Source organism: Pseudoliparis swirei, chromosome 7 (genome assembly GCF_029220125.1).
Source record: "Pseudoliparis swirei isolate HS2019 ecotype Mariana Trench chromosome 7, NWPU_hadal_v1, whole genome shotgun sequence".
In the NCBI taxonomy this organism is placed as follows: domain Eukaryota; kingdom Metazoa; phylum Chordata; class Actinopteri; order Perciformes; family Liparidae; genus Pseudoliparis; species Pseudoliparis swirei.
This window is the reverse complement of record NC_079394.1, coordinates 23,798,718-23,822,619: the sequence shown is the minus strand read 5'-3', so window position 1 is coordinate 23,822,619 and position 23,902 is coordinate 23,798,718. Positions and strand designations below refer to the sequence as shown.

The 23,902-nt window shown below is 46.9% G+C and overlaps 1 protein-coding gene across 7 annotated transcripts in view; it reads right to left on the bottom strand.

The window, feature by feature from the left end:
* The window catches only part of LOC130197282 (ADP-ribosylation factor-like protein 15), a 136,709-nt gene that overhangs the window by 80,842 nt on the left and 31,965 nt on the right, over positions 1 to 23,902 (bottom strand). For 6 of the 7 annotated variants that reach the window (XM_056419879.1, XM_056419876.1, XM_056419877.1 and 3 more), the window contains 2 exons: positions 10,370 to 10,514; positions 9,265 to 9,324 (listed from right to left, as the gene is read on the bottom strand). In XM_056419879.1, the coding sequence (XP_056275854.1) occupies positions 9,265 to 9,324; positions 10,370 to 10,514 (205 nt within the window). Of the gene's footprint in view, positions 1 to 9,264; positions 9,325 to 10,369; positions 10,515 to 10,897; positions 10,975 to 11,129; positions 11,416 to 23,902 lie in introns of those variants that run through there. The other variant, XM_056419875.1, reaches the window with a different exon arrangement.

Here is a 23,902-nt window from a genome sequence, read left to right as displayed (position 1 = left end):
TCCTAACTGGCTAATTCCAGGGCAATAATCTTTAATAGCCATGACCCTGTCAAAGAAAACAAACATTACTCTCACAGCGGATACTGTTTGGTTTTATGTCTCGACATCTCCAACCCTTCTTACTTTAACCGGCAGTGATTAAAAGGGTAGTTAATGCTTTTTATGGCAAAGCTCTTGTTATGTTACGATTGAGTCCATTGAAAAAAGAAAAAAAGAAAGGTTCTTCGTAAGTTTCGTAATGACTGCCAGATGACAGCTTCTGCTGTCGCCCTCTCTCCATTGATGCCGACACACTCACTCAGCAACGCCAAAGCACGATACGCGAGTCACATCCTCCATGTTACTCACGCTCCGGAGGACATCTTGCTCCTCTTGTGACAACTGGAATCCATTGTGGCCGACTGAGCACAAGTTGAGCTGCTGGTCTACTCTAGTCGACCGTCATCGACTTAAAAACAAAACAAAAAATAGTTGTAAAAGTGCAGAAGTATCCTGAACATGGAATCACAAAAGTCTGGCTTTGGTTTCATTTGCTCATTCCGAAAAGGTGCGGATAAAACGTTTTCCTTATTATCCCAAATAAACCCCAGTATTGGCTATTGCACGTTCAGGTCTTATACAAGTATTATGTATTATTACATATTATTATGCAAGTTTCCATAATACTGCATTAACTCGGTTGATTGCAATCCTTCTCAGATCATGTTCCTTCCATTAAAACCGCCCAAAATGTTTGTTCTACACACTCATAAAACTTGTCAGCACCGCGTAAACAAAACTACAAAGGGGTCCGCTCGCATTGCATTGGATAGTTTTTACTATGTGTTATTTCTCTGGCTGAAGTCATCCTCCTCCGTCTGGTGAGGTTTCTGCTTTCGCCGTCCCGTGGACGCTTGTTTTGTTATCGTCGCTCACCGCGACGTAACCCGCCAAGCAAAGTGACGAACCGCGAGGCCGGCAAACGTTTAAAGCCTCACGAAGTGCTCTTCCCGGTGACATGTACCTCCCTCCCTCAGTCACCTCACACCCCTCTCACTGGAAGTGGAAAGCCACCAGACAAAGTGGCGGCACTTGAGAGATTGACTCGGAAGTTTCTCTCATCTTTGCCTGGAAACGGTGGAATGTCCCGTCACGTCTCGCTGGCGGCTTCTGCCACCTCTTGGCCCGACGGGAGGACCTCCGAGCGTGACGTCATGGTTCCTCGGGGGGGGGGGGGGGGGGGCATCCATCAAATGGGTGCATGGAGGACCTCATTTCCTCTGCTCACTTCCTTTCTACTTCCCGCCACTTCCCATATGTAATTACATTCATTATAAAAAAATAAAAAAAGGTCAATGTTTTATACTTTTTAGATTTCACTGAGATGTAATTATCCAAAAAGGTGCAGCAGGTGAGGTAAACCAACACATGTAATATAATGGCAGTGAAAGACGCGTCTCTTTACTGACCCCGTCGTCAGTTGGAAGCCTCGTTCATTCACCACGTGGGTTTTTGGCGGCGTGAATTAAACAACCAACGGCTCTCGCTAAATCAATTACCCAACTGAATCGTGAAGTAAGTTTCGGGGAATTACGCGAGCACATAATCAAGGAAATATGATTCATCTCCTTGTAGTCAACTTATTCAACCCCCTCCACACCAAAAAAGGTATCACACAGTACGGCCCAAGAGTTGTTTGGTTGGATGCACCCGAAAAGAAAGAATCCAGAACCGATTTGATGACGATGTATCCGATCTCGTAACGCCGATAGTTCTGTTCCGTGATTATGATCGAACCCGTTAGATGTCAGATTGTGTTGCAATGTTAAATTACTGGATAGGCTAAGTGTGGGTAAGTAGTTTGGACAGGATAACAATATATCTATATCTATATATTATTGACAAATACATTTACACATGTTGACCAATGGATTTCCAGGACTTTTTCATCATGACCTTGAACCAAGATTTTAATGTCCAAACATTTTGTGATATCTCGGTGTATACACGAGTACACCTTAAATGACACAGATGAATGAGACAATAGTTTTATTAAAAGAATACATATTTATATAAATATGTATTCTTTTAATCAAACTGTGGAAATGAACATGTGAACATAACACATTTCTATGACTTTTCCAAAAGGTTTGGGATTGAATTTCTTTCAAGGACTTTTCCAGGCCTGGTAATATCCATTTAAAAATGCCATGACTTTACGAACCCTGTGTACTAAAACGATGACGCCGCTTCGAGGACTTTTTTAATGTTCTCCTAACATCAGATATATTAATGAGTCCGTTGGAGTTAAAGTTACTAGCTCGACTGTACTAAACTTTGGGATGCTGGCCTGGAGGGGCAAGACTGACGGGGGTGTAAATGTGAATGTTGAACCCCCCCCCCCCTCCGGTACCCAGGTAGAAGGGCGCGGAACACAATACTTCAGCAATTGCACAATTAATGGCGATTGCCAGATAAATGTGAAAATCCCCCCCCTCTACCAACGTTTAAGCATTCCTTCCACCGCGTCTGTGTATCTTGGCAACCCCCGCCCCCCGTGTGTCGCTGAAGAACCACATTGTTCAGGAAATTATTGCACATTTTCTTGCCTTGTGTGCATCTTATGAAACCTTTGGCTGGTACGTGTAGTAACTGTTTTATAAAAACTGAACAGCGGCCCTGAGCCTGTAAATCACTTCCTCTTGTGGCTCGCTGCTTAGTGTGGACGCATTACAGAACCGTCTACTGAGGCCACCTTCGGCCAGATGATTCACAATCTGTTACGGTTCCACGCTGAATTTATTCCCCGTTTGAGTTCATCTATGGGGTGTTTTCTCTTACGGTTTGAGGGGATAACAGCTTTACAGCATACCGTTTACCACCACTGTTATCCTTTCAAACGTCTCTATTAACGCCTAGTAACCACAATAGAAACCTACCCGTCTGGCCACTAGCGGTACACTAGAGGACTGATGTGTTTTAGCAGGACTTGAACGGTACAGACGGTGTATTTCGTAGCCGTTAGTCGAGTGATGAAACCATAGCGATCCGTGATGCGTACGGCTCCGCCCCTCCCGGAGGACGGCAGCACCGCTAGCGGTCCCGCTCAGTTACACGATGATGCGTTCAGGCTCCGTTCGGTGAACATTAGTATTGGGAGGAAGTAAATTGTTAGCGCGATGTGTTCACTTGTAACCTGTAAATGTAGTTAGTGGAGAGAAACTTGTTATTACAGTTATTATCATAAATAGATATTAGAGATTAAGTATATAAAAAAGTAAATACAATCTTTTATTTCCTTATTAAATGGTATTTACATGAATACAAAAAACATTGCCGATTACTTTTTTGATGGTTTACAGACTTCTGAGTGGTTTAAATCATTTCTGTTTCTGTCAATATAAATCATCAATGATCAGCAACTAGGGGAAAGCACGTCATCGAGGACCTCTAAAAGTAAAAAAAAATCTTTTTTGCGCGGATCCGATCTGGGACTCCGATCCAAACCGCAACTTTTATGATCCGTTGCGAGTAGCTATTCACGTGTTTTTAATGATTTCCCCAGAATAAAACATGATGTAATGCTGCGATTCCAACGTTTCTAATGATATTACACTGCGGCAAAAAAACTAAACAACTACCCACTGAGTGACGTCAGACAGTGACTGTGTCAAATGGACATAAATGTGACCTGAGGAACACACCACGGCCCACCCACCCCCTCCCTCACTGACTCCCTTATCCACTAACCACTCCCCTCCAGCCCTCAATCCCTTATTCACTCCCTTCCTCCCTCACTCAACACCAAGCGAGACCTTTTGCAACCCTATCTCGGAAATGAAGACGGCCCGAGTGTGATTTATTGTGGCGCATACAACATATGAATGCTTAACGTGTGGTGTGAAGTTTGGTGGGAATAAAGCTTTATGATTATGGATGTGTTATGCTTCGTCGACCTTTGATGAGTAATAAAACAATACAAATATTACATGGGTCCAGCTTTTAACTTGTTTGCCCTTTCTCTCCCCTTTTTCTCATGCGACATAAAACTGAATATGTGTGGATCTTGGACTGTTGCTATTTTAAGACGTCATCTTGGAAATTGCAGCAATAATTATTTTTTAAACTATTTCTGACATTTTAGAGACAAAACAATACATCTTTCTTTCTTTTTAAATGTAATAATTGTTTTAAGGTGTTTGCAAACATTCTGAAAAGCAAGCAGAGTAGTACACACTACCGTTAAAAAAAAAACGACTAAAGAAAGACAAACAATGTATTTATTATACGGAGGCCAGCGTAGCCAGAATTGGTGTGCATATGCAAATCTCTGTATTTGATTGGCTCTACATAGCCAAAGTCAGATTTGGTTTCAGGGTGCAGGGACAAAAAGAAACGTGAAGCTCAAAAAACATATTGTGAAAATCCAAAGAATAGTAAAAGTCCCGATGCCACTGATGCAGCAAGAGGAGCGAATGGGGAGCGCAGACGTCTCGTCTGGCTACACAAATACAAAAAGGCAATTACGCGTCAGTGATCAGGTTGCCTTGTTGGTTTTTTCTCCCTTTACCAAAGTGAAACTATAAATGAATTAACAAAACATGTTGAGGCGACTGCCAGTAAAACATGAGTAAGCAATTACGCCTGCAAAAAAAGAAGATGAAAACAAGATAAAAAGCAGATCTTCTGGATTCATAAAGATTTTCAATTGGGTGTTTCAACGGCTTGTGTTTATGAAGTAATCTACAAACTCAAACGGCTCGTGATGGTCCAGAGTGAAACCCACACATTTGGTCTGCATTAGGCTACCGTTGAGGTCGCCTGGGTACCGATGCAGGTACGGTTTCAGACTCTCGAGAAGATTTGTCACATTCCTGCCTCCCCATTGTTCATGCTTTTTTTTCCTTTTCCAGCCATTTTACCTTGAACAAAAAACATGTTAATAATTAGGTCTTTTTCTTCTTCTTTTTTTCCTTTATATAAAGTTGAAACACAGAGCAACCACTCTTTGAAGTCCACCATAACGTAAAACAGACTTTTTTTTGTTAAACAAAACGGCTACAATACAGAGAGCGCAGGGGACTGGCGAGGGAGGCCTCTCCTCAAAGGTTTGCGTACTTCAATGGCGGAACGGGCTGGAGCGAGGTGGGAAGCACTTCAGACATCAAACTGTAGCCTCAGCAGTGTCCACTAGTCTGAATTCCTCCTAGTGAGGCAATACTAACTCATTAATACGAGTGACCAATAAGCCCAGTGTGTTCCATCTCGTGAGACACTTTCATCACGCAAGGACAAGACACGGACCCGAGACCTCAGATGGACCTCGTTTACGTGTCCTCGGAACTCCCAAATCCGGCTTCGAACCCAAGTGACCGTCTACGAACAATTATTTTCAAATCTTTTGGTCAAATCTTTTCCAAAGCGAAGGAAAAGCCTCCCCGTTGGGCAAAGCAACACACACACTACACACACACTGTGGTCCTATTTGATAGTAATAGGAACCACATTGGGGTCTGTCTTCGCTCATGTTCTCCTATGTGCCTGTGGTGGACTAATAGTGCACGATAACACGGGATCCACATACGTTAGAATCTACACGGAAATCTCCTCCGGTTAAGTGAAGCCGATGCCTGAGGCGCCTTCAACATGCATTCTCTCTCATGGCCACCAGGGGCGACTCCCCTGGTCGTATTCAAGTCTACGAGAAAACGGTCCTACTTCTCCCTCGATGTATCGCCTCCGCCGCCCTTAAGTAAGAGTGACATTCAAATATAAATTCACAGACCCCTCCGGGTTGGCCTTTGCCCTGCCAGATTAAAAACACGGGTACCGATGCCGACTTGATTTGATGATAGAACCAAGATGTACTTATGTCAGCCTGGTGATGTGCAAATGTGTTATTTGATGTGGTTTTTCTAATGTTATTTGTTGTTTTCTGTCTCCTTTCCCTTTGTATTGTATCCTAAAAGTCCTGTCTTGTTAATTTTGTAAAATCAAAATGAATATATACAATATATATATATATATATATAAATAGACCATAAGGGAGGATATGGGCGTCGCTACGATGACGTTGTCCGCTCTCTGGTTGATGTCCGTATTTTTCACGGTGAGTTTTCAGCGAAATATCGTAGCCATTGTTCGTTTGACCAAAAGCACAAATCTTCAAAATAGGAGTCCATAAACCAATGAGTGACGTCACCATGATATGCAGAGCCAATCAAATACAGAGATGTGCGTATGAACATCAATTCTGTTCATGCTGGCCTCCGAGGTTTGATAGTTACTACTTTGTTGTGTTATTCTTTGGTCGTTGTGAAATTAAACATGATGCTGCTCATTTACGATGATAAATTGAGGAACAGGCAAAACGCTAACAACTTATTTTTTTTTTAGATGTATTGTTTTGTCTATAAAACGTCAAAAATAGTCACAAATAAATAAATTGCTGCAATTTCCAAGATGACGTCTTTAAATAGCAATAGTCACGAATGTTCTGTTTACATCACACACACACACAAGCTGATCCACAAATTAAAAAGCACAAACCTTTAAAATCTGCAATCTCAACGTAAGCTTTCACTATAAATTGTCTGAATTCCTAAATACTGTAAGACACAGAGCAGCGGCGGGAAGCCCGGTGGCGAACGTTGATGAAAGAAAGACATGGCGTGCATTAATGTCTGCCGCTCGCCTCCAACAGCAACGAGTGGCGATGATTCGCACGCACACACACACACACACACACATCAGCTGTCGGTGCGTGGCCTGAATGCAAACTGTGAAACCCGTCTAGACTTGACGTCATGTCCCTGTCCAGACGCGCGCGCGCACACACACACACACACACACCTTAATGGATTCTTCCCCATGTCCCCCGGAGGTGCCCTTCCCACCTAATCCCCGTACGTTGCCACCAGCTGTGTTGCCAGACTTTAGGAGCGCCATTCTCAATGTCGCTATTGCACTTTTATTCACACCGCTGAATAAATAAAAAGGTGAAAACATCGGTGATACTTGAATAGAGGTTTTGTTTCTGTCTTTTATTCAGGGTATTGACTTCTCTGGCGAGAGCACACACTCGTTGTCCTTTAGCACATGTGGGATTATTCTTCAAATAGTCTGCTGTTCAGCTGTGTTCATTGACATATTTATTACAGCCTAAAAATAAGCTTTTGGTTGGACGTTGCGTTTTAATTATTGTTGTCTGTTCATCGCTTTGAAATTAGATGCACGCATGTGGAAACCCTCGTTACAACGCTTGAGGAAAGATCAAGATGGGTTGAAACCGGGGTGGATTTAATCCTAATACTCAAATTAAGGGAACTAGGTAGGGCTGCAACTCACGATTATTTGAATAATCGATTAATCTGTGATTAATGTATCGGTTAATCGGATAAGAAAACATTAATTTCCAACTTTTTATTCAAAAACATTAACTGAGATAAGCCCCGCCCCTTCACCGATGTCATTCGCATTGCGAAAAAAAAGAAATGGCGAGAACCGCAATCCAAGATGGCGAAGGCGAAATTCGCCAAACTCAAAGATTCAAAGTGTCGGTCCAAAAACCAACAGGGTGACGCCTGCGTCTACTTCTCACATGCAGTCTGTGCGCCTGCCGTGATTAGTCAGCCACCACGTGGTCGTTTCCCGAAAGTAAACAGACATCGACTTTATGTTAACGTGGATGACAAATTAAAAAAAGGCGTGGGGGGGGGGGGGGGGGGTGAGAAAAAGAAAGAGAAAACATTATTCTTTGCTGTGGTTTGCAACCTGTAGCAACTTATCTAAATCAAAACCTGTCATCTGTGGGACCAACCACAACAATGTCCCACCAGACTGGCTTTGAACCCAACGCTTTTGAACCCCCCTCCCCCCCCCCCCCAATGAGCTGTGTCCAAATTTGGTAGCACCCTTGTTGGTGGTCCACTGGTGCCTCTTTGTGGTTTTTTTTCATCTTTCAAGAGGCAGCGGTGAGTGCCCCTTCAAAAACAAGCGCCGCACCCATCGTGTGCTTTGTGTGGCGCGTGGAAAACAACGTACATTACTGTCACCCTCAACAACACAATACTTTATTTTATTTATTTTTTTGCGTCGCCGAACCGCTTGGAGTGGGAGCAGGAGGGTAGGGGGATTTGGGGGGGGGGGTTGATTTAAAATCCCTCTTCCACGACTCCCTTTAAAGGACTGGAAGCCTCCCCGCTCTGTTTACGTACGTCCGACCCAGAGATCTCTCCGGTCTGTGCGTATTAAACCCGCTTCCTCGAGTGCTGTGCGTTTTCCAGGAATAACATGGCGCAGATTGTGCGGGCCACTTCAGAACACACTAACAAGGTCTGACGTCTGTGGCCCGAAAGGTGTGATGCTACCGGAGATTTAAAAAAAAGAAGAAAAAGAAAACAACAACAAACAAAGATGTTTTCGTGTCCTCGGCGTACCAGGCAATGTCGAGGATGAGGTGATAACACGTTGTTGTTTATCTGAATGAAAAACCTGTTTCTTATGATGCATGTCTATATTGTGTGATTAAGGATCAGAACACACCGCCCACGTCCTGGGAAATAGAAAACAGCGTGACGATTCGGACAAACTAATGAAATAAATTGTGTAGAAATTCCATAATAACTTTACCTAGAAAGGTACTGAAAGTTTAAAGACTACAGAAATAAATACATTTTATTTATTTGTGTGAAAATCGTCCCCGCTTTGAAATAATTATTACATTGTACAGAGTTGGCATGTTTTTATTTTTTATTTAAGCTTTGCTCACGTCTAGGTTAGGTCCCCCTGGTTCTGAAAAGTGACGCCAATGCTGAAGTGTCTTGAAACGTGCATTCTCTCCACTGACCAGCAGTGCTCTGGTTGTATAGAAGTCCAAATAATGACTACTTCTCTCTTGATTTATTACTTCAGTAAACATTGTAAACATGAGTTTATGGTTTCAATCTCTAGTTCCGGGCCTTCTTCAAAACAGCGTGATGTTCATTTAGTACATGACGGTCCATTTAGAGTCAAACAGACCATAAAGCAGGGTATGCTTTAGGGCGGGGCCTACTGGGATTGACAGGTCCCAGTAGGCCCCGCCCTAACGTCTCTACAGCACTCCTCACATTCCAAATATGATAACTTCCGTTCATCAAAGCTAAGATGATGTCCCGACGACCACGTCCACTTCCTGTGCACAGTCGATGGTCGGGTCGCTACGCTTCCCCTCACACAGGAGGAACTTATGAAATATGAATTTGTCAAAGCGTGAGAAGCGGAGGCCGGCCGTGCGTCTCTTACCTCCGAGTTCTTTCACATTCAGGATGGCATTTGGAAACGGCACTGCCTTGATGCTGAAACCTGCGGGGAGACAAAACGACGAGCCGCCATGAAGACATTGTGTGTGTGTGTGTGTGTGTGTGTGTGGACGGCACATGTTAGGAGTCATGAGCATCGCCTTGCTTTTCATTAGTGAGAAAACATAGCTCAAAGACATCCGACTCCCCCAGCCCCGGATATCTGGTCTACCTTTTTTTTTAAATTTCTTCCCCAAATCACCAGCTGGTGAACACGCAGGAGGACTGACAACATATTTGTGTCAGTAACGCGTTGTGTGGTCCCGGCAAAAAAACAGACACGCAACCGGGTTTTGTTGTGCGTCGGGAGGACGGAGCTCAAGTCGCTTCTGCGGTTCGCGTGCGGTGGGAAATGGTGAAGGATCTTCGCCGGATGAGAGAGAGAGAGTTCAACGTTGCACAAACGATACTCTTAAAAGGGCCTCGGAGGGAATTTGGGAACCCTGGAAACGATCAGAAAACGGGAGGAGAGGCGGGACATCCCGATGAACTTCTGCAATGTGTGTGTAAAGCACATTACGACGTGCGTGCGTGCGGAGGCAGACGGTGCTGACGGATACATCTCGGAAACAAACCGACTGAGTAATCAACATGTTTTGATCCATTTAGACCCAGGACAGGTGTCATCGACCACCCCCCCCCCCCCTTACAGGTAGCGCGGCTGTACTGTTTTAGGGGAGGGGGCGGCCCTTGAGAGCTTTCGTGGAAAAGCAGGCAGGAGTGATGTACTCGGCCTCCCTCTTGGCCCCGGGGTACCGGCCCGCTGAGATACAGCAGAAATGTTTCTGGCGGGACTCTGGAAGACACGGGCTAAAAGACCCCCCCGCCCCCACCCCGATGTTGGAGAGACTGCGATACCTGGACAGCGTTATCTATCCAACGGTTGGACGGCGTGTTCACGAAACGTGAAAGCACATCGGAAGCTATGAGAAACACATGCGAGGGAAAGGAAGCTGTGGGGGCGAGCGGGTGCTTTTATTTAAGGCAGGTGTGTCTGTATCACTCTGGGACGACGAAGCGGGGGGGGGGGGGGGCGACGTTCACCGTACCTGTTGTCGGGCCGACGCCGCCGTTGCCCTCGCTGCAGAGCCGTGACAGCAGGCTGGTCTTGCCGGCGCCGGTCAGACCGATGCACACCACATCGTACTCCGGTCTCGGCGGCGGCGGTCCTTTACAGCACAGAGCCCGGAAACACTGAGACGGGAAAAAAAAAAGAACAAGGAAACGTAAACCGTGAATTCATTGAGGAGCTGAAGGTACCCGAGGGGTCCGGGGGCCACACTTTTGGAACCGCAACCGTCTCTCTCTCAGCGTCACGGTTTATGACGGAAGAGGAAAATATTTCACCGGAAATTGTTTGTTTTAAACCCCCCAAAAATGGAAAGGAAGAAAAAGGAAGAAGGGAAAAGATAAAAACCCACATGATATTTGTTACTGCCATGATTTTTGAATGCAGTTATGTCATAAAAGTTAAAAAAAGAAAAGAAAAAAAATAAGTGGAAGGGAATAAATAGGATTGTGCATCTGGTGCAACATGTTTTAGTCTGCAGTGTGTGTGTGTGTGTGTGTGTGTGTACCCCGTCTAACTGGGCCCTTGTGGCGACCGGAGGCAGACCTGTCACTCCATGAATCACGACCTGGGACTGAGGGCCTGCTGTGAAACATTAAGGGGCAAATGTGGTGCGGACCATGAATGGGATCTTTAAAAAAAACTGGTCCGGAGAGATCAGTGTAGTAAACCAAAAAAAAAAAGAGATCTCTTTTATTAGCAGGACAGGAAGCAGTCTGGACACAGCAGGACACTCTCACCCTCTCTCTCATCTGCGGTATCAGATGTCAGGCGGAGGACCATCAACCCGGAGGATTGGTTACTCGCTCTTGTCGTGGGGGGACGACCCCGTCCCACACAGGGCGACTCTGTTCCATCCAGAGACTACAGCGGGAAGGAAAACACACCGGTGGCGTTTCTCCAGGTGTGCCCCCCCCCCCCCCTCTCCCAAGACATTAGTGACCACCGGGGTCAGTTTTCAGAGCCGTGCCGAAGCGGGGCTGCCTGTTTGATGGCGATATGTGTGTGTGTGGGGGGGGGGGAATCCACTTCAGCAGAACCAGACGTGGGCTGAGCAACCCGACCCCCCCCCCCCCCCGACTCCTGTGTGAACCTCGCCAGGTCGGCTGAAACAGGAAACATTCTCCTCTTCCAGGAGGCCGGTGAGATCAGAAACACACTCGGGGCAAGAGAGGGGGACCAGAAACCTGGGTCTGGTGAGGTCATTCTCCATTTTTACTCGATGTGAAAAGATGTGCACGGGTTTACAGTGGGACCTGTCAGAGGATGCGCTGGGGGGTGGGGGGGGGGGGGGAGGCAAAGCTGTGGGAGCAGACAAACGGGACGGCTCCCGCCGCCAGCGCTGCCTCCACGTACAGTGCATATTTCACAAGAGGAGCATCCGGGGCCTGACCCTGGGGTCCCTGTGTACACAGAGGCCCCCCCCCCCAATCCCCTCCACAACCACCCACACCCATGTGAGAGACGGGAGGTCCCGATACCTCTGGCTCTCTCTCTCTCTCTTTGACAGAACGAGATTGACGAGGAGTGCTCGGTCAAAAGGCTCACAGGAAAAGAAAAGAAAGAAGAAGATAAATAGTTCCGAAAGGTCTTTGATCCCAGAGGGACACGCCCCGTCTTTTACCGCCGACGAAAACCAAGGGCTTAAGACGAGACCGCGGGCTCGGACTGGAACCGGCTACCGTGAATCTCAGACCGACGGCTGTGCTCAGACAAGGAGATGGAGCGACCGATCAAAGTTCAAGTTCAACTGAGTTTCAAAAGATTTGCCCACCTGGGCATCAAAGCATTTCCGAAACAAAAAACCAAACCTTGCAGGCTCTTTGCCAAAAGCCCTGGCCGTTATCGATCGGGCTGCTTCTTATGGGATTGGACGTGTTTTAATTGCGACTTCACCCGAGAGGCCTGCCGAGACATTACCTCATCGTTGGTGTGAAGGTTGATGAGCTTGGCTTTATGTAAATGAGAAACACACACACACACACACACACACACACACACACACACACACACACACACACACACACACACACACACACACACACACACACACACACACACACACACACACACACACACACACACACACACACACACACTTCAGTTCAGTTCAGTTCAGTTCAAACAATTTAGCTAATTAATTCTAATGAATAAATATGGCGTAATTAGACAGAATGTGAGTTTTTTTAAAATTATTATTATTTTTTCCAGAAAAGCACTGTATTTTTAGAGCTAATAAACGTGGTTTAGAGGGAAACCGCGGCGACAGCGGACGTGTTTATGTTTCACTGCCATCCTCGCCCGGCGAGGGGAGAGGGCAGCGGCACGTTCCCCCATTGAGGCTCCGCCCTTGACACGCTCCTTGTTTCCGGATCACTCGTCCTGCTTTGAGGAGTTCGGCGTGTTGTCCGCCACGTGAGCCGAGGATCGAACCCTCGATCTCAGCCTCCCCATAAGGATGAATTCAATCATCGCAAAGCATTTTTTGAAAGTATTCTTCAAATTCCCACACTTACTGTGACACACAGAGGCCTGCATGGGGGAGTGTAGAGACATTGAAGCAGGTCGTCACACATTTCTTAAAGAAAATACCAAATATGAGAAATGCATCGACGAGTACGAACAAGACAGGAATTTTCCCATTGGAACCAGCCATAAAAAATCTATATATATATATTTAGATTGAATAGTTTTAGAGTCCTGGAGCCAGCAGACAGAGGTATGTCAAAAGCTCCGGGGAACATTTCGACCTGCGTCTCCGCACACTTCCTCTTGAAAGGCAGGTTACACTCCGACCGATGCGCCTCAACTGTTTGCACTCGGCCCGGCGGCGGCGTTAATGAGGGTGACGATGCCCGGTAGAAAACCCTGCGGGATCACATTTGCCTGCCGGCATTTCAAGAAGCCGGACGCACACAGGAGAAAAACACGACTTCCTCCCCGGCTGCCAGTTTACACCAGCCGGGGCATCTTGATTTCCCGGCACAACAGTGGGGCTAGTGAAGGCAATGAGGAGGAGGAGGAGGAGGAGGGAAAGGACATCCGAGACACTTAGCGTCGGGAGTCATCGGCACCGCAGACAGACGGACACGGACGGGTCTTTCTTCTTCTTTTTTCCAGACCGAGTGTCGGGACAGCACTTGTGTGCGCGGCTCACTCCTGACCTTTAGGAGGTGACAGTCCTTTATATGGGCGTCCCGACGGAGCAGCGGCGGGAACAGAGATGTGTGTAATACACACCGGGCCACAGTCATAACACGGGGCCCGGCGAAGAACCAGGGGGGGATGGAATGAAGGGTGGAGGGGGGTGGGGGGCTCATTCATTCATCCTCATTCATCCCCCCCCCCATGTTCAGTTGTTGTTATTTGTCGCTTTGAAGCCGAGGGGTAAGGTGTGTGTGTGTGTGTGTGTGTGCGTGCAATTCTCATGAGAGGCCAAGAGGGAGACATGCTCGGCACAAGGTGGTTCTCCTCGGTTGTGAAACAACACGTTCTTTCTGCTCAGCAACACGCATACGAGACCAGGAAGTCCACGACGTCGAGTCCTCCTGGTGTTTCCGTCACGCCTCCTCCACCGACCACCTGACCACCACCGCTCTCCTCGCACAATAACCCCTCCCCCCACAAACCCTCAGGCCCCTTCCCCCGAAAGGGGTGTTGGATCTCTTAAAACCTGAATTACCAGACAACCACGGCCGCCCGGCGGGTGATGAAACAAGATTTACTGCACTGCAAAAAACAATGGCCAACTACGGACGGCAAACGGGCCGCATCAGAAATATATCCCTGTGTCACCTACACACACACACACACACACACACTGCGTCGCTCCCCTTCCACGCCTTCGACCGTGCCCCCCCCCCCCCCCCCCCCCCCGCTGTGTGTCGTGTGTTGTTGATGCAGCGAATGTGTCGACTTCGGCATCTTCAAAGCGCGGCGGCGGAAACGACAAACGCGCCGCGAAAATAAAGACGACCCCCTCTTCACCGGCTCAACGCGCCGTCTGGTGAAGCAGACCGTGTCACACCGTTACTTAAGTCGACAAAACAACCCACAACGTGTGCGTGTGTGTGTATGATTGTGTGTGTGCGTGTGTGTATACACAAAAAAGCTGATTTGCTCGTCACTGCAGGCATATCATCCCCTTGTTCTGAAGCAACATCCTCCCCATCTCTCCCTCTCTCCTGCCATCTCTCTCTCTCTCACTCTCTCTCTCTCTCTCCCTCCATCCGATCGCCCCCACCGCCCAATTCATCCCACTTCTGTCTGTCTGGCCCTCGTTTCAGAGCTCGCACACTATTGCCCTGACGCTAAGGTGTCTGGACAAGGAGACATGCTGGAACACACACACACACAGACAGACACACACACACACACACAGACAGACACACACACAGCCGTAGAGTGAAGTTAGAGCGCCCCCCAGCTTTCTGCTGGGCCGCACTGCAATCTAGTGCCGAGCAAAAGGAGAAGCGATGCGTTAAGTTGCGGTACCTGAATCTCTCATCTCAATCAAAAATTAAATCTGAATCCCAAACAACCGGCCGAACGACTGTGGACATGTTGCGTTTTTATTGTGTGGAAGAACTGAAAACGCACGGAAAACGTTGCGTCACGGGTCTCACGCCGAGCCCCGCCGGGTGTTCAAGGGACACGGGGTGCAGGGTGGAGTTTCAACGGGCTGAGGGTGATGTGACCGACCGGGGCGTAAGGGCCTCTGTTTAGGAGACAACTCGGCCGGTCTCGACTGCGGGGCAACAACACGACTGGAGCAACCCCCCTCCACCCACCACCACCACCACCACCACCACCCCCCCAGCTCCAGAGTTTGGCCTTCTCCTATCTGGCCCGACGTGGTAGCTCGTGACCCCGCGGGTCGAGAGGAGGAGGCCAGATCAAAGGCGGAGGGGAGCGGCCTTGGAAAAACATTTGGGCTGAGAATGGACGGGATATCTGTCAGGAGGCCGTTCCCACTGGGCTCACGGGTGCTTCGGGCCCGAGGATCGGGTTACCGCCCGGAAAAAAAGGACAACATGAAAGGGGGGGGGGGGCGCGACGCTAATTCTCTCTTTCTCTCTCTCGCTTCTCACCCTCCACAATCGCTCAGTATCTCTGTGACGCTCCCCACACTACACCGACCCAACACGCCCCCCCCCCTCCTCCCACAAGCTTCTATGCAACCACCACCTTACCCTCGTCCCCAACCCTTCACCCCGAAAAAAACACTCAAGCTCCATCACAGAGGATTAACAGGAAACCCTGACACCACCCATTGTCGGGGAGGCAGAGGGGGCTTGGGTGGTTTTGCCACCCCGAGTGGGTCTTTTTTTTCTTTCTTTTTTTGGGGGGGGAGAAGGAGATTGGGGCACTTCAACAGCCTCAGCCTTCTTACAAACCTCCCTGACACACACACACACACACACACACACACGTTGCTTTTCGTCAAGGCTGGGCAAGAGTTGTTCAGTAGCAACGAGCCGGGGCGAATAAATGAAAGATGGAGAAGGAGGGGTGGGGTTAAAAAGGGAACGCTCACGATGGTGTATATGTGTGTGTGTGTGTGTGTGTGTGAGTGAGGGGGGGGGGGGGGAGGGGCGGATGGGTGTCAGCGCTGTAAATCTCGATGTCACTGACAGGAAGACTGTTGCGGACCATTACCATAAATCTGACAAACGCTAATTTGATGGGAGACTGTATCCGTCTGGTCAGGGACCAGTCTAGACGGTCCTATTGAGGGGTCCTACGGCGTTAGAGCCCCCCGTTTGTTTTCCAGCACCATCTGGACGCGACGGTAAGTGCCCGCTGCTGTGGTTCACAGGCGCGAGCGGCGGGAAGACGCGGCGCGGCGCTCCTGCAGCCTGTCGCAAAATACTTTGACCTTTGTGTGCCCCGGAGAATAACGCGCGTGCGTGTGTGTGTGTATGTGAGAGTGTGTGTGTGAGAGAGCGTGTGTTTTTGTGTGACGCAACGACAGTGCGGTCCTCCATCACCGCGGGCTACCCAGATTAGCTTTTTGGGTGCTAATCAGCAGCCCCTCCATGACAGTTTGTGTCAATTATCGAACACAAGATGCAGCAGACCGACGATGGAAGGGTGCTACGTGGTCCAAAAACATTTTTTTATTAAAAATACTTGAGGGCCTCCAAATGTGCAATTGAACGGGCCTGATGACTCAATAAGTCTGGATGGGGCATGATACCTGCATTTTGTTGTTGTTGGAGTTACTGGCCTTTAATTGGCCGACTCTCATTCTCAACAAGCCGGACTAGAGTTCCCCCGACGAGTCAAGTGGACTCAGAAATGGAGGTGGACGCGTCTTCAGAGCAGGTCGGAATGGGTTTGACGGGTGAGATATTGACGGGAGAATTGTAACCCGAGCGGCAGGTCTACTAGACATGCTGAGGGCGGGGGGGGGGGGCAAGGGGCCACTGCTTTCCGACGCGGCCCCTCCCCTGCCCCCCCTCGCCGACACATTTATCTGTCTGGAGCCTACCTTGGAGCGCCTGTGTGTGTTTTCCGCGACATTTACTGGAAAAGTACATTTGGGGCGGAGAATGAGGATGGGGGTGGGGACACACAGGGGGTGGGGGGGGGGCGGCATTAAGGGGGCCCACCCACGGGACTGTTTTCATGTTACCCTCTTTCTGTAGAAGAAAGCGAGAGTCCGAGGTGGTGGCAAAGGCAGCTGCATTCACGAGACAGAAGACACCTTTGCACCATGGGATATCCAGAGGGTAGATGTGGGGGCGGGGGGGCGGGGGGGCACCACTGGGTGCCATTATGGTCTATAAATCTCGCAACTGGGAAGGGGTGATTAGCTTGGCTCGCATTAGCATACGGCGGCGGGAGAAACTTTGGTTTACTGGGCACAGTGTCGGGCAAAAAGATGTTTTTCCTGCACCCATGTAGAGGATCAAAGCTGGAGGGGCCCCCTTTTGAAGGCCCTGGAACCAGTGTGCAAGAACCAAGGGGGGCTGGCCCATCTCATAGGCATAGAAAGGGTGGGTGTACAGGGAGGGCACTTGTCCCATTTATAATCAGTCATTTTCATACATCATCTATCTATCGGCGGCAAACTTTTTTTGATAACAAAACTAAAACCAAGAAAAAAGAGAAACAGATCTCGGGGGCCGAAGTGTGGGAAAGTTCCCGAGCTTCAGGACATCATCATTAAAAGTGAAAGAGCCCTCCCCATTAACTATTTCTAGGCCCCTTTGAGAAAAAAAAAAAAAAAAACCTGATGGGGACCGAGCGAACAATAAATCTGATTTTATACATTTTCCGGGGGCTGAGAATTAGGTTGATGAGCGGGGGCGACGCGCTGGAAGAGCCTCTTCAGTGCGGCCTCACAGGATACGGAACATCTTGGATTCAACAACAACACACAAAAAGCAGAGCGAGCTGTTTACTCGTCACGTCGCACAAATGAGGCCTCGGCCACCGCCGGTCCTTCATCCCGCCACCGGTGACCTCGTTGGTCACCTGTTAAGAGAGTAAATGTTTATTAAAAGAACAAGAACAAAAAGAACAACAACAACAATAATAATAAACAAGAAGAACAAGAAAAAAGAACAAGAAGAACAACAAGACAAAGAACAAGAAGAAGTCAAAGAGCAAGAACAAGAACAAAAATAAACAAGAACAACAAGACAAAGAACAAGAAACAAAACAAGAAGATAAAGAAGAAAGAACAAAAAGATCAATAATACAGAACAACAAGACAAAGAACAAGAAACAAAACAAGAAAGAACAAAAAGATCAATAATACAGAACAACAAGACAAAGAACAAGAAGTCAAAGAGCAAGAACAAGAATAAACAAGAACAACAACAAAAGGAACCAGAACAAAACAAGACAAAGAACAAGAAAAAAAATAAACAAGAACAACAAGAACAAAAGGAACCAGAACAAAAAGAACAAGAAGACAAAGAACAATAACAAAAATAAACAACAACAAGAACATAAACAAAACAAGAAGACAGAATAAAAGCAAGAACAACGAGGACAACAACAACAACAACAAGAAAAAATACACCCCGAACAAGAAGTGTGACACTTTCAGGAACGAGGAGTGTCGCATGTGCCCGTTTTTATCTGGGGGGGGGGGGGGGCGGCTGTCGGAAAGCGTGTGCCGGTACGATGGCGTGTGCTCACGGACCTCTCGGCGTTGAGCTTTTCGTGGCCGACATTGCTTTTCAAAAGTCCGTCGATGCGAGGACACCGAGGGTCTACGCCGCATTGAAAACATTGTCTCCTTTCCATTTTAGCACAGGAAGAAAAAAAACACAACAAAAATCTAGCATAAGAATTTTCTTTTATTACTTTTCCTTTCTGAGCAGTGAATGAGACCGTCTACAGCAACCTGTATTTAGAGAACAAGTGATCAGTCGTACGCCAAGTGGTCCGTCCGTTAAAAGTGTGTTCCCCTGAGGCACAATATATATATATATACACATATATATACACTACCGTTCAAAAGTTTGGGGTCATCCAGATAATTTTGTGTCTTCCATGAAAACTCACTTTTATTTATCAAATGAATTGAAAATTAAAGAGAAAATATAGTCAAGACATTGACAAGGTTAGAAATAATGATTAATATTTGAAGTATTAATTTTGTTCTTCAAACTTCAAGCTCAAAGGAAGGCCAGTTGTATAGCTTATATCACCAGCATAACTGTTTTCAGCTGTGCTAACATAATTGCACAAGGGTTTTCTAATCAGATATTAGTCTTCTAAGGCGATTAGCAAACACAATGTACCATTAGAACACTGGAGTGATAGTTGATGGAAATGGGCCTCTATACACCTCTGGAGATATTTCATTAGAAACCAGACGTTTCCACCTAGAATAGTCATTTACCACATTAACAATGTATAGTGTGTATTTTTGATTAATGTTATCTTTATTGAAAAAACAGTGCTTTTCTTTGAAAAATAAAGACATTTCTAAGTGACCGCAAACTTTTGAACGGTAGTGTATACATATATAATATACACATATATATATACACACATATATATATATATATTATGCAAGCATAATCTCAGAAGTACAGTTCAGTCATACTATACATGAGAGTATTATATAGAGTTTATAGTATGGAGGCGGGTCAGAAATGCACTTGTTGCTTTCAGAGGATATCCATCAACTAGTGTGCCGCCTTTAAAAAGAGAACGAGGGAGGCAACCTCGACCTCCTCCTCTTCCTGTATGAGTCGCGGCCTTTTCACAAGAACACCACATCCTGTGAACTCGCTCTTTGCCGTTGACAATCCTTTACGTTTCGCCAAGTTTGTTCGGAAGTTCAGCAGACACATTGTTTTAACCTTTGCCGGAGGAGCCTCTGTCTCATTCCCAGGGGCCGGCTGTGTGGAAGGGCCCGCGGCTTCAATGGGCCTTCATTAAACACGGTTAGTGTCAACAGTTAATTATGCAAATGAGGAGACCCCTCAAGTGGTTTGTGGCCCGGCCTTTTACACACACACACACACACACACACACACACACACACACACACACACACACACACACACACACACACACACACACACACACACACACACACACACACACACACACACACACACACACACACACACACCTTGTCCTCCTCGCTTGTTTCTTGTCAGCAATCAAAAATGGCGCTGCGGTGCCGATACATAAATGGAGGCCACCGTGCCCCCCCCCACAGTGGCTTTTCTTGCCATCAAAGAACCTCCGGAAGGTTCTCGCTGGGTGAAGCTGAAAGCCCACCGAGTTCTCCTCATCAAGACTAAAGGGGTGTGTTGGGTAGGAGGCGGGGGCGTGGGGGGGGGGGGGGGTAATCGGTGGCCCATCAAAAACAAAATGATAAAAAAAACCTGCATCAAAACATTCAATTAGGCAAAAATGCATGACAGCCAAATTCGCCGCATTGTTTCTGTGATGGTAATGACAGGCCTTTCGCTCCTCTGCCTTGAGCGCACATCTGATGTCTGCGGCCCCCGGCCTTTTTTTTTTTCAAAGGCTGGGAAGCCATCGGTAATTAATAATCACACGCTTTTGAGCCCCTCCGTTGTGACTGGCGGATTCTTTGTGGGGCCCGTCCTCAAAAAGAACCTCCCGAGTCCACTTCCACGACCTCTTCTCACCCCGTCGCAAAAGCCTCCATCACCACCTGCCGTTGGTTTCAGGTGTGTTGTTTATCCAACATTTGAGGTGTGTGTGGGGGTGGGGGGGTGGAGGAGACACACCTCTAAACCCGTGTACCTCACACTCAATGTGGAGAGATTTGGTTGTTTGGGGTTTGAAGGGTGGCTTAAAAAAAAAAATTACATTTAAAAACGGCCACTTACACGCAACATTTGTTATTTGATTTTCCTCGGCTTTCTTTTTTTTTACTTCTTTTTTTTCTCCTCCCTACAAAGCAAACTTCTCAAAAACAACAGCCTCCAAGTGCTTATGCAACAGCAAAACAATCGGAACCAGATGGATGTCCAACTCGTCCATTTAGTCAATTAAATTCATTGCATCGCCACCCAAAAAAAATAAAAAAATCAAGGGGCCGTGATCCCCGGCACCGACCTCTCCGTCAGCCGCACATGTGCGTGGAAGATGGCGAAGATCGAGAAAGCTGAAGCAGATACACGTGTGTGTGTGTGTGTACGCAAACCGTACGACTTAAATCCCACACAGGGAGTGTTTGACTTTGAGGCCAATACACCCCACATGTCCTCCCCCACAAGAAGGGGGACCAGAGCGTATCGGCGTCCTCCCGTCTTCGCGGGATCGGAGGATAAAACTCAATTGGTGGCGATCTGACGGGACAGCGGTCTTAATTACCTTTTTTTTTAAAGAAATAGAGCGATATGTCTGTGAACTGTGCGGGGGAGGAAGTGCTGCCTTATCCTGACACCTGCTGGACGGAGGCCGCCAACGTCTCGCTGCTGCTGACCTCCCGACCTCATGTACCGAAATCGAGACGGAAAGCGACCGATGCACAAAGAGGAAGATAAACAATACAACATTTAAATATTAGAGAGGGCAAAAAGAAAGCGTTATAGTGCAAACAATCGCTGTGGTTAAAATTAGAACAGACGGAGCAAACACCAAGTGCAACACAGAAATATCCCAAAAGAGAGACAAAAGAAAAGGACAAAAGTCGCACTGTACCGGAAGAGGAGATGAACACACACACACACACACACACACACACACACACACACACACACACACACACACACACACACACACACACACACACACACACACACACACACACACACACACACACACACACACACACACACACACACACACACACACACACAGTAAGAGAGGAAGAGAGTAAGAGCCCAGGCTGATGGATAGATGTGCGCATTGGCGCTGTTGAGTAAAGCAGCTCTTATAGACGGCCGAGCGCAGAGGGAAACGTTTATTTAGTCAGAGACAGGACAGAGCAGACGGATCACAGGCCCGCCGCCGAGGACACTGAGCAGTGCAACTGGATTCAGGACGTAGCCGGAGCCCTTCCTGGGGCCTGAGAGAGGAGGGGGATATGGGGAAATATCTGCGTGAGATTGAGAGAGACTTGAAAAGCATCAGTTTAATGGTGTTGTGTCCTGAAGGTGTAATTTGTGTTAAAAAAAAAAGACAAAAAAAGAAAGAAAACAATTGTAAAAAAGTCTGGTCTCTCTCTGCAAGTACTTTGTAAAATGCCCCTGTCAAAAGCTATTATGTTAAGGAAAATGACTGAATATCAGAAACAGAAAAGAAAGGGAGGGCCACAATGTTGAAACGGTTTGTGGATTATTTTTAGAGTCAAAGACTTGTTTTTGATCCCCCCCCTTCACTATTGGCTTAAGACACCGATCTCGAACAAGCCGGGGCCCCGAATGACACCTAAACCAGACCCCGAAACTTCCTTCACCCAGGTCGAGATACGTCATTTGCCCCCCCTACCACTTTGAACGCGAGCCTGCGTGATTTGTTTTGGCCATACCGAAAAAGCTGAATTCATGCGGCCCACGTGTGATGCGTCACCTCTGACCCCATCACTCAGGACCTGGCTGGCAGATGAAGCCACAGCAGGCCTCATCGGTGGCTACGCGGCGCCACCGTGAGGCCGCGTGGGGGAATTACTTTATTAGGCACAGAATCTGCTTTTCTTCTTTTTTTGGCACAAGAGCAAATTAAAGATTTCTGTCTCCAGCTTCTCAAATATTAAGCATTTCCTGTGAAGTTTTGTAACTGTTGATTCTTTAAAAAAAAAAAAATCACTTTGAAGGCATCACTTTGACAATTAATCATAAAAATAATGGATGGACCAATCGATGATGACGAGCATCAGTTGCTCCTCTATCTCTGCACATTAAGAACTCGACTTCTTCACAGCAGTCTTTGTGCTTTCTCACCTCTCAGGTTTACATGGACCCCGGGATTATCTGACACCTACTGCTCCTTTCATTCATATTAGTATTCGCTGCATTGCTATTATTATTGCCAATATCATGACTGCTTTTGTCATTATTTCTCTATTATATGTTATTTTTGGGAGGTGTAACTTCTTCATCATGCCTACTACTCATTATATGAGTCATGTCATCATTGCATATGCATTGAGTGTGTTGTACCTCTGTTATGTTGTTCATTATGGTCACATGACATCCACCCTGATGGAGGTATCCTCATGTTGCTCTCCCAAAGGGTTCTTCTTTTTTGGGGGGGAGTTTCTCCTGAACCGATGTGAAGGGTCAGAGTAGTAGTCAGAAAACTACTAATAACCAGATTTATTTTAATCAATACAAAATAAAGTGCTTCATTTATTTAATCATTTGGAGTGTGTTTTTTTCTGAAGAAAAATCTGTGACGTGAGTTTTTATAATCCGTTGTACTGCTGGCATGTCGTGTCCATTAGACCCGTTTCTGTTTAAAAAGGTACCAACGTGGCATTATATATAATATTAAACTAATTCCGCCCTGTGGGATTAACAAAGAAGTATCGCACCTCGTCTTCTATTCACAGGATTCAAATTGACATGGCTTTCAATTTGTCACAATGAAGCAGGTCTGAAGTATTTAGGTTGAAAGAAAAAGAAACAAAGGGTTCTCCCCTGTGAGGGTACTTGGATGTGTGGGGGGGGGGGGGCACACAGACACGGACACACACTTTATGTGTTTTGCAGGTTCTGGTTAAAACCAACAGTTTATTTGGGGCAAAATTTGAAATGAAACACATAATAAAAAAATTAAAAAAATGGTGTGTTTAAGGACGGTCCGAAATATGAAAATCTGCCGATTCTGACCATTTCTGGCTTTAATAATCGGTGTAGCTTTGGAGACTGTGAAAAGAAAACGTGCTTTTGCTGTATTTTCCTGCATAACACAAACAACTAAGCTTCTACGCACAAGGTCTTGACAGTATTCAGTGTGTTTAAATAACTATGTCGAGGGTTCTGTAATGGTCTGTTCTGTGTGTACTCTGTGTCTACTCTGTCTCCTCGGTGTCGACTGTGTCTCCTCTGTTTCCTTG